At 38.2% G+C, this 17914-nt stretch overlaps 1 protein-coding gene across 5 annotated transcripts in view; it reads left to right on the top strand.

Moving 5' to 3' along the window:
* The window catches only part of LOC137804304 (leucine-rich repeat-containing protein 4C-like), a 138323-nt gene extending 131733 nt beyond the window's left edge, over nt 1-6590 (top strand). For all 5 annotated transcript variants that reach the window (XM_068603456.1, XM_068603453.1, XM_068603457.1 and 2 more), the window contains one exon: nt 1525-6590. In XM_068603456.1, the coding sequence (XP_068459557.1) occupies nt 1576-3522 (1947 nt within the window). In that variant the 5' untranslated portion in view covers nt 1525-1575 and the 3' untranslated portion in view covers nt 3523-6590. The remainder of the gene's footprint in view (nt 1-1524) is intronic.
* Nucleotides 6591-17914: the final 11324 nt, after the last annotated feature.

Raw genomic sequence — 17914 nt, 5'->3', positions numbered from 1 at the left:
TTTGTTTTCATCTATATGACAAGCAAATTGTTGTTGTGAAAAGTAAATGCACTGTAGTGATGATCTTCAGTTAGCAGGCCCATCGCAGCACTCTCTCTCTCTCTCTCTCTCTCTCTCTCTCTCTCTCTCTCTCTCTCTCTCTCTCTCTCTCTCTCTCTCTATATATATATATATATATATATATATATATATATATATATATATATATATATATATATATATATATATCAGTTAGTTAAGACTAAAGCTATAATCTAGTCTCAATAACTTGGGGAAAACAGATTTTTGTATGAAGTCACACATGGTGTTATACCTGAACACTGAATCTAATATAATTAGCATGTTAGTAGTGAAACAAGCTATTTTGTAATGGATCTCTAGTCATCTAGATTTTGATATCCCTTGAGAATCCATCTACAATAATAGAAACCAATTATTCTTGCTTTCTCAATGTGAAGCCAAATTTAATCAATAGCACCATCTCAATGGCGTATAACTCTTCTATGGTATAGTGTTTGTTGAGTAATGATTCATGACTAATAAAGATTCATTTGTGTCTTTATAAAGTTCAATATTGCAAGACAATACTTGTATGTATATACATATTATGTAGTCAAATAAATTTGACTACATAATTTACTTCTACCCATTAGAGTGTTTGCTTGTCATGTATAAAGGTATAAATGGCACTTTTTTATCATTATGTGCCAGAATGGAAACATGAGACTTTAAAGAATATTTGTATTACCGAGTTAAAAAGAGAAGGATAAAATACACTGAACCAATTAAATAAACACCTATCATTTAGCCACACTCCATACTTGCCATAGCATAATCTCTCTTGCACACAGTACATCTTAATCAAAGAATACATTCTTTGTATTTCCACAGTTTCATCTGGCGTAATACATAAAGCGTTACACAAACAAATTCCGCAGTTCTATTTTGACTTGCTTGTTTGACATTCCAGTCACATACGTGCCTTTGAGGAACCGAGAGTTGTAATCAGACGTTCCCAGGTTTCTCGACTCGAAGGACTGGTGGGTGGCAAGTGTCCTTATTATTTATGTCTCTCGAGTCTCAAATAAAACTTACACAACACAGCAGTCTTAGCTGGTTTTCTTCCATTCCCCTCCTCCTGCAGAGATGCAGCACAGAAGTCAGCATATTCATTGTGATTTTATTTTGAGATTGAGATTGAGAGTGCATGGAGGACAGCGCACCCAGAAACAGAGATAGATATAAGGCTTTCACATTTCCACAGTTTTCACGGTGTGTGTATGAGTGTGTGTGTGTGTGTTTGCATGTGTGTGTGTGTGTGTGTGTGTGTGTGTGTGTGTGCATGCGTGTGTGTGTGTGTGTGTGATTGCTGGCTGCAACAGATACACAGGCTGTCAAATTTGACTTTTGGGGATTTATAATTTACTGTTGATTAATTCAGCGCTAATGATTGGAAGTGACATTTGATAACCAAAAAATTGTCAATTATCTAACATTTTTCTTCTGTCTCTCATTTCATTCCAGCGAGCCCAAATCCTCATTCCAAAGAGTGCAAAACAAGTCAATGAATTATGAATGTTAAACAAGATGACCTCCTCTCAGCAGCAGCAGATGATGCGAGGTCCTAGGTGGAACCGGGCCTTGTCCGACCCTTTTTTTGTGCTGCTTCTGGCCCTGCAGCTGCTGGTGGTAGCAGGGCTGGTACGTGCTCAGACGTGCCCCTCTGCCTGCTCCTGTAGTAACCAGTTCAGCAAAGTCATCTGCACCCGGCGAGGCCTCCGGGATGTCCCTGATGGCATCTCTACCAACACCCGTTATCTGAATCTGCAAGAAAATCTAATTCAGGTCATAAAGGTGGACAGCTTCAAGCACCTAAGACATCTGGAGATCCTGCAGCTGAGTAAAAACCACATACGCAAAATTGAGCTGGGGGCCTTCAATGGACTGGCCAGCCTCAATACCTTGGAGCTTTTTGATAACCGCCTCACTACTATCCCAAACGGGGCATTTGAGTACCTGTCCAAACTAAAAGAGCTTTGGCTAAGAAATAACCCCATAGAGAGCATTCCCTCCTATGCTTTCAACAGAGTGCCCTCATTACGTCGGTTGGACCTTGGGGAGCTCAAACGGCTCTCCTACATATCTGAGGGGGCCTTTGAAGGGCTGAGCAATCTGCGCTACCTAAATCTGGGAATGTGCAATCTGAAGGAAATTCCCAATCTTATTCCCCTGGTGAAGCTTGATGAACTGGAGATGTCGGGGAACCAGCTAACTGTCATCCGACCGGGCTCCTTTAAGGGACTTATCCATTTGCAGAAGCTATGGATGATGCATGCCCAGATCCAGATCATAGAAAGAAACTCTTTTGATGACCTGCAATCATTGGTGGAGCTCAATCTAGCCCATAACAACCTTACCCTCTTGCCCCATGATCTTTTCACTCCTTTACATCACCTGGAGAGGGTGCATTTGCACCACAACCCTTGGAATTGTAACTGCGACATTCTCTGGCTTAGCTGGTGGCTAAAGGAGATGGTACCAGCTAACACCAGCTGCTGTGCCCGCTGCAGCTCACCAACTCACCATAAAGGACGATACATTGGTGAGCTGGACCAGAACTACTTTCACTGTTATGCTCCTGTTATTGTGGAGCCTCCTGCAGACCTAAATGTGACAGAAGGAAGTGCTGCAGAGTTGAAATGCAGAGCCAGCTCCTTGACCTCGGTAAGCTGGATTACACCCAATGGTTCCATCATGACACACGGTGCTTACAAGATAAGAATCTCCGTGTTAAATGATGGCACCCTGAACTTCACCAATGTCACCATGCAAGACACAGGCACATACACATGTATGGTCAGTAATTCTGCAGGAAACACAACAGCATCTGCCACGCTAAATGTGTCTTCTACAGAGAACAGCAGCTTCAGCTACTTCACCACAGTGACAGTGGAGACCATAGAAACACCACATAATGAAGCCTACACCACTGCTGTGCAGCAGAAGGTGGGCCCAACACCTTCTGCTGGTTCGTGGGAGTCTGTTTCAGCCACCTCCACAACTACCACAACAGTCCGGACTCCACTCTACACTCGCGCCACAGAGAAGACTTACACAATCCCTGTCACAGAGCTGGGTGGGGAAGGCTCACTGAACGGCTTGGATGAGGTCATGAAGACGACTAAGATCATCATTGGCTGCTTTGTTGCAATCACACTCATGGCAGCAGTCATGCTGATCATTTTCTACAAGATGCGCAAACAGCACCACCAGCAGAACCACCACGCACCCACACGCACCATTGAGATCATCAATGTGGACGAGGACTGTGTAACAGGAGGCCCGGGCATGGAAGGCCACTTAAGCCTGCCTCCTCTTGAGCATGAGCACCTCAACCACTACAACGCCTATAAGACTGCATACAACCATGCCTCCACTATCAACTCCATACACAGTTCAGCGCACGAACCTTTGTTAATCCGGGCCAGCTCAAAAGACAATGTACAAGAGACCCAAATCTAATTGTTTTCTCTTTTTTTTTCAAAATGAGACAACGAACTGATGGAATTGCATAAAGACATTACTGACAATTGGTTGTGCGAACTATGGCTAAACATGGAGGAACAGACTTGTGTGTTTGGCAAATCAGTGGCTGGTGATGTTTATTCAATGACTTTGGGAATTAGGGTATGTCTACAGTTTCAAAAAGTGTCTTTACAAAACAGAAGTTATTTATTTAAGAAAAAAAGCTATTGTGGTTAAATCAAGAAAAATCTGTATTCTGCAATTATTTTTTCAGCACTTCATGTTTTTTTCTCTCCTTCCTCTCATTTCAAGGGATTGGTTTACTTTTGCTTTCAAACTCAGTTTGAAGATATCTGTTGGGGAAAAACTCCTCAAGCAAAGTATTGTTTGTTCTCGATAAACTGCAGTCTTTGGATGCGAGCTAATTTCCCCCATGTATCAGAAAAATCTAGAGCACATTAGTTTTTTTCTTCAGCTGTGGACAAAGTGATGAAATGTTTGTGACCATCGGTAACTGAGATTAATTGAACACTTCATTCATGTTCATTATCTCACAGTGAGTGACAGTACTGTCAGTGACGGAATTTGATCATAATTCACCGTTTATTTGTATCTGTCACATACATATTAGGCTCACTTTGCTTTGCAATCGAAAGACTGAGGATCTTAAATGAGGGAAATATGTCCTGCATTCTGCTGTTGTCTGCTATTAGAAGTACATTTAGCTAAATTGAATTATATTAACTATGAAAAAACGTTTTTTATGTTCCCAATGTATATGCAAAAATGTTATCCCTAATCTCCACTTGTTTTGACCTAAGTTACCAGCTTCTCTGGGATGTCTTCTAATTATTATAGAGAACATACCATTAATTGCATTAAGACCAATTTAGATTTTGAGGGTCATGATACAGGAGCAGCATTAATGGGTACTTAATATTTGTGAATGAAAATGTAGGAGAGTCTTGTGAAGAATGTAAATGATCTTAAATTATGGCAAAAGTCCACTGCCTCCAAATGTTTCCAATGTATCATGACCTCACTTTTACCTTACAGGGCTTTGTAGTGTGGCATATGAAGGTGATTACTTTGAAGCTACCTTTTTCATGCTGGGACCCCTTACCTCATCTGCAATACTGCAGGACTGAGTGCTGTCAGAAGCAAAATGATGAGCAGAAGAAAGAGCTTAAACCCTTTATACAGCTGTCTGAGCACATTGCCTGTCATCTGTGTGCCACGCTTCCACATGGGCAGTGCCTGGCAACTCCAGATTCACACCCTGCCCTTGCCAACCACAGGACTTGGCCCTGAGCAGCGGGGATTATGCTGCAAGAGGCTTTAGGGGTGAATGTGTGGGATCGAGCATCAACCAGATGTTTGGGTTGCACCTGCTTCTCTCCTTCTCCCTTTGAAACAACACAATTTCCATTTTAATTGATGTGCTCATGGGCCCTGGATGAACACAGCTCTGCAGGCGGCCATACCCTGGAAACCATTTCAAAGTCCCCACCGTGGAAATGTCAGCAAGCATCATGAATGCAGAGGTTAGGCAGACATTTGTCAGATCCAACACTTACATAGATGCCCCCAAGTTTTAGGAAATAAGGGCAGTTTTTTTGGCCATTGTCTTGCTTTATTCAGTTTTGTGTTTTCATTATATCAAGGTGTTACAGTAAGGACATATGTAAAGGAGAATGGCTCATTAAAAACTACTTTGAAACCCCAAATTCACACTATATAATTTGAAACACTCCTCTTTAAACTTGAAAGGTGTATTTGTGAAAAGTATTGACTTGCCTTTTTTTTTTCAAAGATCAGATCATGTGATCAGTGTGGATTAATTGTTGGATTTTACCCCTGCTACATAATCCAAATCTCTGATGTCTCAGATGCTCCTATTTTTCTAGTCATATTTCACCATTTGAGAAAAACACTTTCAAGCTTACGAGCTATCCACTTAGGTGTATGCATGTTACAGCATCCACCTCATGCCCTTCCACTGAAATTTACTCTAAACTACATTAGTTAGCCTCTGAACTTCCTGAAACGAAGAGTAGCTAAATATACATTTGCCAGGCGCTTACTACCCGCATTCCAGAATAAAGATAAACAAACAAAAATGATGCAAATAAACCTTTTACAAACACCTTTTAAGGCCAATAGTAGACGGATTGTGAGTTTTCTTCTAAAAGAAAGTGTCAACGTTGTCAAAAAGGGAAAATAAATGAGTAGCAGTCCCAGTAACTAGGATATGAAAAGAGAATCAAATTTAACAATGAGATAATAATCTAAAACCCCATTCCCATCAGGCTAATATTTTATGGGTTACCTTTTTTCAAAATGTAATCCAACAATTGCATAGATTATGTTACTAATCTATGTCTGATTGATAATCAAGAAAATTCTTGAGTTGTTGTGAGTTTATCCAGTTTGAATTTGCTGTCGCGAGATCATTTTAGTCCAGACAGAATGAGATTTTTATTGATATCATACTTTTTTTTCGTTACCCTTTTACACAATTTATCCTATAATTGCACTTCTGTGGAGTTTGACACATTTGTAAACCATGGAAGAAAAGGGTGTGTGCTTTGTCTGTGTTTAAGTTCCTAGTGATGGGATGATCACAGTTATACTCAGTTTACGTAAGAGAGTGTAACCATTCTCCCTTTTGCCTTTTGTTGGAGGTAAATCGTCTGAAAATTTAAATGGTAAATGTGTTGCATTTTAGTCAAGCTGTCTCATGTATGTAAGATATCTAAATATTTTTGGTCAATATTATTTTTTTTCCACATTCTTTTTTTCTGAGAGGGAATGCTGTTCTAGTGGTAGATTTATATAAAAATACATTTTCAGAATAAAATAATAAAAAAAAAACATTTTGATTTTACATGTGCCAACAACCTGTTCTAAAATTGAAAAAGAGAAACATGCTGTAAAAGAATAAGAGATTGATTTTCATGTAAGCATTCTTTCAAGACCTTTAAAAGATATGGAGATTGATTATAGAGACCAGAGTTTGTAGTTACACAAAATATGGTTAAATAAACTATTGTTGTTTTTCTGTATTGTCTGGTTCTTGCTTTCATCCTGTGCTATAAGAGGCATGATACAGGTATACCTGTATTGTCAGTCTCATATTTCAAGCTACATTGCTTGAGTACAGTTGTACCAGTGTTTTGCCCTCCATTTACACATTTTTAACTGTAATGCCAATATTTATCAAAATCATTACTCTTTCAAATATGTAATTTTCAATTTCTACTGACTATTAACACATTTTAATAAAAGTATTATTTCTAAATTTTCCAGTCATCATCAAAATAGGGAGAAAAAAAATACACATCTTTGAGGGCTTGATTTCAATCTTAGTAGATATGTTTTTAATTCATAGCTCTCATGTTTTACATCAATAATCATGAAAATGTAGATTCATGGTGACAATGCTCACATTGATATAGCCGTACAATCTTTAGTGTTGTCACATTGCATCAGTGTAAAACCACAATTACTTTAGCAAGTAAAAGGATATAGCAGGCATTCATGCATGTACCATTGTTGCAGGGATGTTGCATGGCGTTACAATGAGAGTATACAAGACAATGTATAATGCACCCTACATACTGCTACATACAAAACATATGTCTTTATGAAAATAGCATGGTATTCCGACTAACTTATAAATGAATTCAAATTATAATGATAGTACTTGGTTTGTAGTTTATTTTTAGTATTGCAAGTATACTGTATTAAAATAACATTGCACATACACAGTTTTGGTAATAAGCACAGCAGCGGTTTACATGGAAACCTTTCTTTTGAGGATGCATTGTATTCTTAATGTATGCTATTCATTTACCATTTTAGTCTGAGTATAATACTCCCCAGATTTAAGATGAGCTGATCAATACTTTTCTTTTTAGATTAGGCTCCGAACAACTGTTGAAATAAAACATTGTGTTGTATTTTTGTTACCTAAGTCACAGTACGAGCAACATTACATAATAGCATTGTGTGCCTGATGTCTTTACTTAATGACACTATAAGGGATATCATTTTTTAAACTATTGCATTAGCTTCCGGAGAGCTAATCAAACTATATTTGTAAAACATGATGTGATTGGGATGTTATCCTGAGCAAGATTATTGATCAGGATCCATTGCTCAACTTGGTAATTAGCCAAATGACATAACACTGTGATCATCACAGGATCAAGTCACATGACAACACAAACAGTTGGACATGAGACTGATGACATCCCCTAGCAGCCAATTAGTAGCTAGTAAAAGAGGAGTAATCCATGTATTAAAAATGATAGTGAGGGACAATGAAGCAACATTAAAGCTTGTACCAATAGAGTTTAAACAAATGGATGATTTTTTTCTGACACAGGTGTCACGATGACAGCCCACTCATAACCCCCCCCCCCCTCTCCTCCTTCCCCCATTGAGGGAAGACCAGTATTATATGTGAGGCAGTGATATCACAAATTACAAGACAGTGAAAAGCTGCAATAATAAATAATGTAGAACAAAAATGTCTGTAGTATGTGTCATAAAGATGTCATCAAACATACAATATGTCATAGCATAGTATGTCATAAATATCACAAAAATGTGATAGCATGGTATATCATGAAACATTTATTATATAATATATAAAGGTTTATAGTTTAGCATGGCATAAAATGTCATAAAATATGACACAATATATAGTATGCTATGAATAACATTGTATATAGTATGTCATAAAAAAGCCATCGTATAGTATTTTGACAAAAGTCAAAATATAGTATGTTGAAAAAAGGTCACAGTTTAGTAAATAGAATATCATGCATTTTACCACCAGCACCTAACTATCTGAAAGCAAATGGCAAATGCACTGTTCCGTGAATGCATAGATTTGCAATTCCAAATAAACATGAGAAAAAATTGACCATAGATCCCAGAAATCCCTGAGAAATAACCCATAACATTTATTTGTCGATTTAACATCCACAACGCCCAGACATAAATGCAAAAAAAGTCACTTCATTTTTTTTCTTACTCTTAAGAGATATTGGATTAGATTCAACAGGGTAAACTAAAAAAGTATTATTCGGCCCTGAGATTAAATTTTAAACCCATTGCCACAGGGTGGTTGGCCTACAGAAGAGCAGCGTGGGGCAAGAGCATACTTTACAATTATTATGTCAGAGGGCAAAAGGTGCAATTACAACCAAAGTATTTAGGAGTATATGGTTGGAACACTAAAATGTTTGTGCACAGTGTGACAGCATAGTAGGCAAAGCTGAGGTCCAAACAACTACTCTTTACTAGCTTAAGACATTGCTGTCAGGACAGGCAATTGATACGACTGACAGCAGCTTCTGTCCTACAACCAGGACACGTCTTTGAGGATAACAGAGTGGAGCGAAGTCACAGTGCACCCACTGTCGTTCTCCTGCTCTCTCAGAGTACTGCAGTATCTAAAAAAGCCCCACTCTCCATCATAGAGCTTCCTCTCCCTATAAGGAGTTACTTCCTGGGGGTGTGTTCACCATGTTTGAACTTACTGGCAACTGCATACTGTAAACGTGGGTGACCAGCCATATAAACATGGACCCTCTGTCTATCTTTCTTCCTCTCTGTTTCTTATATGTCCTCATATGGCCACAATTACACAAAACACTGTGTTAAGGCCGAGTTTTGTTCTGTGTGGGCGATCACTGGCGGCGGCGGCGGCTGCAGCAGTGCTCTGTGTCTGTGTTCCCGTGGAAACCGTGATAGTAGGATGCACTAACGGACCCTGAGTTAGTCATGCACAAAACCCCTTGCAACCTTTAGCTCTCATACTCCAACTATCTAGTTAAGATTTTTTTTAAACTTGTTTTAATAAAATCAACATTTAATTAATTGTACCCTTCGGTGGAAATTAGTGTAATGTAAAAACGTACAAGTGGGTCAATACATTTGATGGAAAAATATATGCATTCAAATGAGTTTCTAAAGAAAACCAATCAAAAGATAATGAAGGCAATACAATACTGAATAGAAATAGTGACGGAATTACAGTTCTTGTCTAAAAGATATGCTATGGTACATCCTAAACTGAAAAGACGTGTACTTTAACGTGATTTTGTTTGAAACTGTATAGCTCATGATGCACTTAGGTCAACCAGCAGGGTGTTCCAGAGGTGAAAAACCTTGACACTAAAAGCTACTACTCAACAAGTGTCTCAGCCAGGGAACAGCGGCAGAGTTCAAAAGTCTGCTGGAAGTTGTTCAGACCACTTCAAGCTGCCAGTTTTATTAATTCACTTCACATGCGTAACTGAATTGTGTACCTCTCTTTAGGAAAGTGAGTCTCTGTCTCACTTCCACAGGCAACTACCTTGAACAGTTTTTATTATTATTATTGAGAACATTGTCAGTAGAATATAAACTGAGGACTACTGTTAATTAAGTGGAGCATATAGAGCTGTGCCTGCCATATGAGCGAAATGCTCAGTTTATGCCTAGTGAGTACGAACACATTGGCTGTGTTCTGTGTTGGGAACCAGTGAAGCCAGAAGATGAGCAACTGAAGCAACAGATATACTTTGTGCTCCACCGGTCTTGGTCAATAATAAATAATGTCGACGCTTTTGAGATAAATTACAGCTATCTTACAGGAAGTAAGTCTGCTGGTGAAAGGCAGTCATCCCGAGTCTGCTTGGAGGGGCTAATGGTGGACTCTGGCAACATTCCTAAAATTGTGATGATGAAATGATGTTAGCTATTATGTGCACATCAAGACTCATCAGACTCAAAATTGGTTTCAAGGCTCCAAGCTTTGTCTTCAAATATTGTTGACAGACATTTCTTTCTGGATTGCAGCGATAGAAACAATTAGTGTCTTTCTTCTGTGCAGCTCACAAGACTTCTGTGACATTCACGAGCTGATGTAATCAATGCATTAAACCACTTAGGGTTGACATCTTTGGGTGGTATGGAAATGCACAGCAGCATGCTATCTGTATTGCAATGAAAATCAATGCCATAGTCCCAGCAAGGGAGCTATACACCCCGGTTACTAATCCGGTGATTATAAGTTTGCTGGCGGTATCTTTGTTCTGTCACATAAACCTTTACTTATGTTGTGAATGATGTTCTCATAGAAGGGACTCACTCCTTTACACTAATGAAAAATAGTTTTTGTCCCGCCTTGCAATACATTATTGCAAGAAAATCTCTTGCATGCCTTGATCATTTCCGATCATTTCCTGTAGATATGTATGCACTGAGACAGTTGCTGTAAATTACTTTGAGGCTCTTTACAGCAAGGTTTTGCAATTTTTTTTAAAATTGTTTATTTATAATAGTAATAGTTTCCTGGGTTAACGTTTCCTAGGTTCATGTAGCCTGGCTAAACGTAACCTTCCATCTTCCTAAAAAAGAAAAAAAAACAAACTGTGTGCCCACTTTCATATTTCCCGGTCAGGAGTTGACCCCTCAAGGATGACGCAATTTTCTTATTTCCCGGTCTTAGCAAACGCGATCAAAAGTTTGGGTGTAGTCTACTGCGTGACTCCCAACTATTCTGTTCTTCGTCTAACTTGACCCCAACCTATTCGTTTCCTAACATACTCTATTGTAGTTGATTGAGATCACTATTAGGTTCTGCGGTCTATAGAGACCCCTGTATCCGGTTCTCATCGAGCCCTTACTCTTTCTTTTTCTTTGTTTAACTAGACCCCTCTTATTTCTCGGTTAACATCAAATCCTGAAATCAAATCACTATTTAAATGCTATGCAATTGTAATACATTATTGTTAAAGTCTCTCCTGATTGAACTGATTTTTTTTTTTATTTCACAAGCTTTCTGTAGCGTATTTTATTCTAAAATCCAGCCCGTATTTTACTTAAAATGACTTGGAATGTGTATTTATTACGATTATATTATGTATTATTTTTAAATCAACAGTTCAGTTTTAAAACTGATACAAATTAAGATATTATTTCATTTTTTTTAATTTGATTTGACAGTCAGTTTTAAAACTGCAAGGCTACATCAATATATTGTATATGGCACAACATCATAGAGCACATTACACATTTTTGTACAGTTCCAGACCTTTACATGAGGAAATTCTCTCTAAAAGGATCTCGTTTATTTTAATTAAATACCCCTGCTTTAGAACATTTTTGGAATACCATACATAAATAGTATACATACATTTTATGAAAAAGGGTTTCATAGCAGTCCTTTACTAGCTCCCACTGGCTGCTTGTAAATTGAATCATTGGCATTAGTTTATCAGGCAAACGACAGTCCATAATTGAATCCAAACCTTCAGCTCATCTCCCTTTGCCTAATCACCATAATTGCATTTGAATATTGTATTACATTTAATTATGTTACATTTATCAATTAAGAACAGTAACTTTATTATATTATTATACAATACGTATCTAAATCATTCATGCAGAGTGCACTCTGTAGCTCTTACATTAAAACTAAATCACTTGATAAAGTCTATCAAACACTTGAACTGCACATGTGTTTTAGTTCATCACAGAGGGGTCTTATGGACACATGAATTTGTTTAGCTTAAAACTCTTTAGCAGTCATCATATAGTGTTGAAGCCTGCTGCATCTAAAGGTCAGGTAGCAATCATCCTAAATATGCAAATTCATTAAAACAATTAAGGCTCAGTGCCGGGACAAACTGTATTTAGATAAATAATGTCCAGATCAAAGGCTTTTGACGAATGCATGCAATTAAACTTAAGTAAACTCTTTTTTTATGAATGTATGCTTTTGATGTGCTGGTTCATAGTTCTGTGTCAATTCACATAACTCATCTGAACCAGCTCTGAACGTGCTGTTTCTCAAACAACTTCATCCAACATCTCCTTTTGACTACAGTGCTTCTCAATAAATAAATACATGCAACGTTTTTGTACTGTAAAATATATATATATATATATATATATATATATATATATATATATATATAGGTAAAGCATCTCTGCTATTTCCGAAGTGAATAACAACTGAAAGGACAATGTTGCACAAAAAAGTGAAGAAACTAATACAGACGCTTTCATACTCCAACTGTGGAGTAACTGAATGGTTTGATGAGTAAGAAAATGATGTGAATCATATGCTTGATCTTCACATTCAGATTTCAACTCAATTGATCATTGTCAAAACACCAAATTGATTGAATATTGCTTTGAAGAGTACAATTTATCCCCCTAGCTGCCCGGGGAGCAGCAAGGGGTTAAGTAACTTGCTCAGGGACACTTTGACATCTGAACTATAGGGACTGGGGATCGAACTGGGTACCTTGCGGTTACGGGACGACCACTTATCCCCCCCCCTGAGCTAGAGTCGCACCCAAATTTCCAAGTTTCTAAATTTTCCACTTTATTTATCAACCAGGATTAAATTGGTGAAAAATTGTTTCATGTATCAGTTGTCAGTGTAACCTGACAAGAGTTTATTGCAATCTGTATTTCTGTTTACAGTAGATTTAATAGTATAAAATACATCCCAATTTGTACTGATCATAAAAGGAGACAAATATCTTCTTCTTGATATAAGTTCTGTCAGAATTCATATTCTGCTGACTTTATTATTCTATTGCATTATTCTGATTTTGATTGGCAGTGAGGTTGTCAGGTATGGCTTGACTAAAACATGTCGTTGGCCCTTTCAGTTGGACATCACAGTTAGTGTAAGTGAGCAACTATACATACAGTTACTGAAAGAGATGCATGTATTCATCAATCACCTACTTACTCATTAAAAAGCACATTCTCAGAGCACTTTAGACTTCTCCCACACGCTCATTGCAAATTGTGGACATGGACACCAAGTTTGGTGTCGGAATAAAACTTTCACCAATGGCTTAAATGACTACTCCCTGGAAAATTTGGAAATACAGTAAGTTGCTCATTTATTGGGTAAGTTTCAGCCTGTACCTGTATTCAAAACAATACAACCCACAGAGAGACACTGCTTATTACATGTAACAATGCATTATACCATACAACAGATATTACATCATCCAAACATACAGACACAACAAGCTTCCAAAAATGTAATGGTCTACGGAGACACGGACCACGCCTGAAAACTGATTGGCCTGTACAGGAGCCACCCCATTATCCTGAAATATGATTGGCTGACTGCCTGGTCAGAGGAAGGGCCTTAGATTAAAACAAACTGTTTGGCAAGTTAAATTAACATTATTCACACAGGAATGTAAGAAATTTTAGGATACTGCATTTTAGTGATTAAACTAGATGTCAGTATACACAGAAGTAATAGGTTAATGCTATTCTGAAATGTCCTCCTGGTGCTGCGGTATCGTAAGCAATTTGCAAAAATATCCTCCTCACAGTAAGTGTTAGCCTATTTGCTGCAGTAAAATGTCAAGCTAAACAAATTAAGAAGCAAATTTACTGACAAACCTACTTTTTGGAATTATGTTTAATGTTAATAAATCTAAATTAATAAACATGTAAGTGAATTAAAGTTCAATGCCAAGAAGACCTACCTGTGGGTGACAATATTTTACTGTACGTGAATATTTGCTGTACAGGTTTGTGTACAAGTTTGTACGCTGTTTAAAAATGCAAATGACTTGGGATTCTGCAATGACTCAGTCGATGTTCAGTAGTATAAACCAGACAGTGACTAAAGGTGTTATGGATGCTCACTAGAGAATCTTGTACTGATAGTTTACAGTAGAGTCCACGGCATTCTCCAAGGAAAACTAATTAACTTATGCATTCCATTTCATCAGGGTCTGGGGATCCATCCATCACACTCTAGGGGACAAACAAAATACAGTACTCGTGTAAATTAAAGTCCTGAAGAGCCTCTGGCTCAAAATAAATCATTTTCATTAATTCATTATTTTCTTCACACAACTCTTTATTGGTGCGCAAACGCTTAACCACAATGAGCTCAAGGGGAAATGCTGGGACCATGTCCTTAAGTGAAGAAGCAGGGAACGGTTTAAAATGATGTGTGAGTCTCTGGACACAGTTGTACAAGGATGGTCATTATCGTTACCTTTAAAGGACGCTTTGACTTGATCTGTGCTGAAGCCAGTTGAGGACATCTGAAATAGCAGTACAGTAAGGTCTGTACTCTGCTAGAAACAGTAGAGAGTGGTAGTCACTTTATCCTATACCTTTGGAAAACAAAAAATGTATTCCAAGGCCCTCACTTCATCGTGGTGGTTTCTTCAGTCAAAAACAGGATTTGCATGATTTAGGAAGCAGAGATGAAAAATCTGGATACTGAGTTAAGCCTATTAATGTTGAAAGCTATAGATTTGTAATAAGATGGATGGGCTAAGCTTTACCTTTTGCCTGTTCCTGTGTGATTGTAATGGTAATCTAAACAAGACACTTCAGGTGATTAGGAGCATAAACTAAGCATGTATTCATATAAAACACCTTGCAACCACAGAAAATCCTGTGCTATACCTCCAGTTTTTTAAATGTTTGTATGAGTGGAGCTCACTGGGTGGTTGAGCGTCATATTGATTGGTTCATGGTTTTATTTCTTTAGATAGTTCTGAGTTTCTTAATATTTGAAATAGCTATGTGGGTTAATGCTTTAATAAAAAGTGAATGTTTTCTCTTAGTTGCACAGGGGTGTAGTGGCTAGCACTGACACATCGCAGCAAGAGGGGCTGGGGTTCTGGGTCGGGTTCTGATACTGGTCTGGCAGGTCCATTTGTGTGGAGTTTGCATGTTCTCCTCGTGTCAGCGTGGGTTCTCTCAGGGTTCTCCGACTTCCTCCCACGGTCCAAAGGCATGTAGGTTAGGTCAATTGGACTCTAAACTGCCGTAGGTGTAAATATGAGTGTGAATGGTTGTCTGCCCTGTGATGGATTGGCGACTTGTCCAGGGTGTACCCTGCTTTTGCCCCTTGACAGCTGGGCTAGTCTCCAGTGTCCCACGACCCTAAACAGGATTAGGGGTTCGGATACTGAATGGATGTTTTCTCAAAGTCAAGCTTTTATGAAAGTGTGTTTTATGTTTGGTCACAATTGTCACCAGTGGACTAACACTTTGACAAGTATAGACGAACAATCATCTTAAAAATTCAACCCAAATATCAGAACGGAGAAGAAAAGTGATGAAAGTGACTTTGAACGCGGCATGGTATCTGTTTCAGATGGGCTTGTTTGAGTATGGGATTTTCACACAAAACAATCTCTAGGGTTTACAAAGAATGGTCAAAAAAGTTTAAATATTCAGTAAGCAGCAAATTTCAAGTTGAAAAGGCATTGGTAATTTTAGAGGGTAGAGGAGAATGGCCAGACTGGTTTAAGCCGATAGAAAAGCAAAAGTAACTCATATAACCACGTGTTACAACAATAACTAAATAATAATAACAAAAAGCCACTCCCAAAGGGGACTCTATTGGATTAAGACCCAGTCACTGTGACTTGTGACCGTTTTGTTTTCGGTCACTACCCAAAGCTCATGAACTTAGGTAAGGGGCAGAACATAGATGGAGTAGTAAATTGAGAGCTTTGTCTTCCGGCTCAACTCCCTGTCCACCACTAAATCTGGTACAATGCCTGCATCACTGCTGGCACTCCACCGATCCACCTGTCCATCTCTTGCTCTATTTTACACTAACTGGCGAACGAGACCCTCTGCTACTTGAACGCCATCGATTTGGGTAGTTTCTCACTTCCAACCCGAGGAGCGTAATCAAGCATTTTCCATATGAAACAATTGCCTAAAAATTGAAGATACTGATACTGACGCCATGAAAGTGTGTACCAAGTTTCACAGCTAATCGTTTAATAGTCAAGCTATTGCAATAAATGACATCAAGGTTGCCTAGAGGAAAAGAAAAAGTCAGAGGTTTACTAAAGTATCAGAATGTATTATTTAGGGCCTATGAATATATGTTATAAATTCAGTGCCAATTTCTTGAATTGTTAAGAAATGTCCCTCTGAAACCAAATTGTCAACAGGTAGGGGTTCACTAAAGTCATTAGAATTCATCTTCTGGAGAGTGACCAACATGGCCATACCTAGAGACAATGCCGTTAGCGTGGTGAAAAAAACATTTAACATTTGTTTTAATTGGTTCCTTCAAAACAAGCTAATGGCACACCGCCAAAATAGAGCAGTTCAAACCAATAAAATATAGCAACTGAGACCTCTTTACGACGAGTAATAACCACAAAACAAGCATTTCCAGGAATTTAATTGTTTGTTTATGATGACTGAAGACAGATTATTGGCTTAGAAATGGATTAACTTGCATTGCTGGTTGGCACTATACTGTCCTGTTTCCTTATAAAAGTCAGATGGTGATCTGTCTGTTGTTTTTTTTTCTCGAGCTTGATAAACCTGAGGGGGCTTGTTTGGTAGCACTTCCACCAATTCAATCATTCTTTCTCAATGTCTGAGGCTGCAGCAAAGATAACTATTGAGCTCTGCTTATTCAGGTTGGATGGGATCAGATACAGCTGGAGACATGTTGCTGCGCCTGGGGGGGAAAACAAGTCCAGTGATTTCTCTGCTTGGGTGCATGTTCGGTTCTGTGGCTCCAACTCAAGAAGATTCCAATTATTCTCCAATGGAGAGAATAGCCATGGAGAATTGGGGTTGATTTTCTATTTCTTGTAATTGTATAGAAGATGTTGAAAGAAATATTGAATCAAACCAAATTTTTCCAAAACTGTATTCATCAAATATGAATAAAGTCCAGTCTTTCATTCAACCAGTGTTACAGTGTAGGCTCCATCTCGGAGGATAGTTACTGTGTCTGAGAATCACACCCCTTACACTTACAGGCAGAACTCTTCATTAAAATTGTTCATGTGCTTTGTCTCCAGCATACATCCCTTTTGTTTCAGTCCTACTTAAGTAGGTGCAATTTAGACTGCAAACCTGAGGAAAAAGTTGACAGATTACATTTCATGTTCCTGGTGATAAGGGTCACAAGTCAGGTGCTTCCAATGGACACAGCACACAGAATGAAGTCCATATGTTTAGTCATATTTGTAAGATCTTAAGTTTACACCGGAAATGCAGCTATTAAAAGAAATGGCGTGTTGTTCCATCAAAATTTAAAGTAAAATATCCCTTTGTTTATTACTAGATAGTTGCCATAAATTGGCAAGAAAATAAATACTAGTTTACTGAAAGTATGAAAACTGTCCATGCCTTTAACAAAACCTAAAAAAATCAAAGCATGCTTCCCTTACTTACATCCTGCTTTTCCATTAGTTTACTTTAAATTGTGTATTTACGGATGACAGATTACCATCTGAATGCAAGCATGTGGCAAAAACAGCATGTTTGTTAGGTATAGTACAACTTTGTTTGATGGTAAAATAATTCAACCAGTGACAATGGATTGTGGGATACTGAAGAC

This window comes from Clinocottus analis, unplaced genomic scaffold (genome assembly GCF_023055335.1).
Source record: "Clinocottus analis isolate CAN_PGR_092001 unplaced genomic scaffold, fCliAna1.0.p SCAF_6, whole genome shotgun sequence".
NCBI classification, from domain to species: Eukaryota; Metazoa; Chordata; class Actinopteri; order Perciformes; family Cottidae; genus Clinocottus; species Clinocottus analis.
Note: the sequence above shows the minus strand (reverse complement) of the source record. Positions and strands in the feature narration are given on the sequence as shown.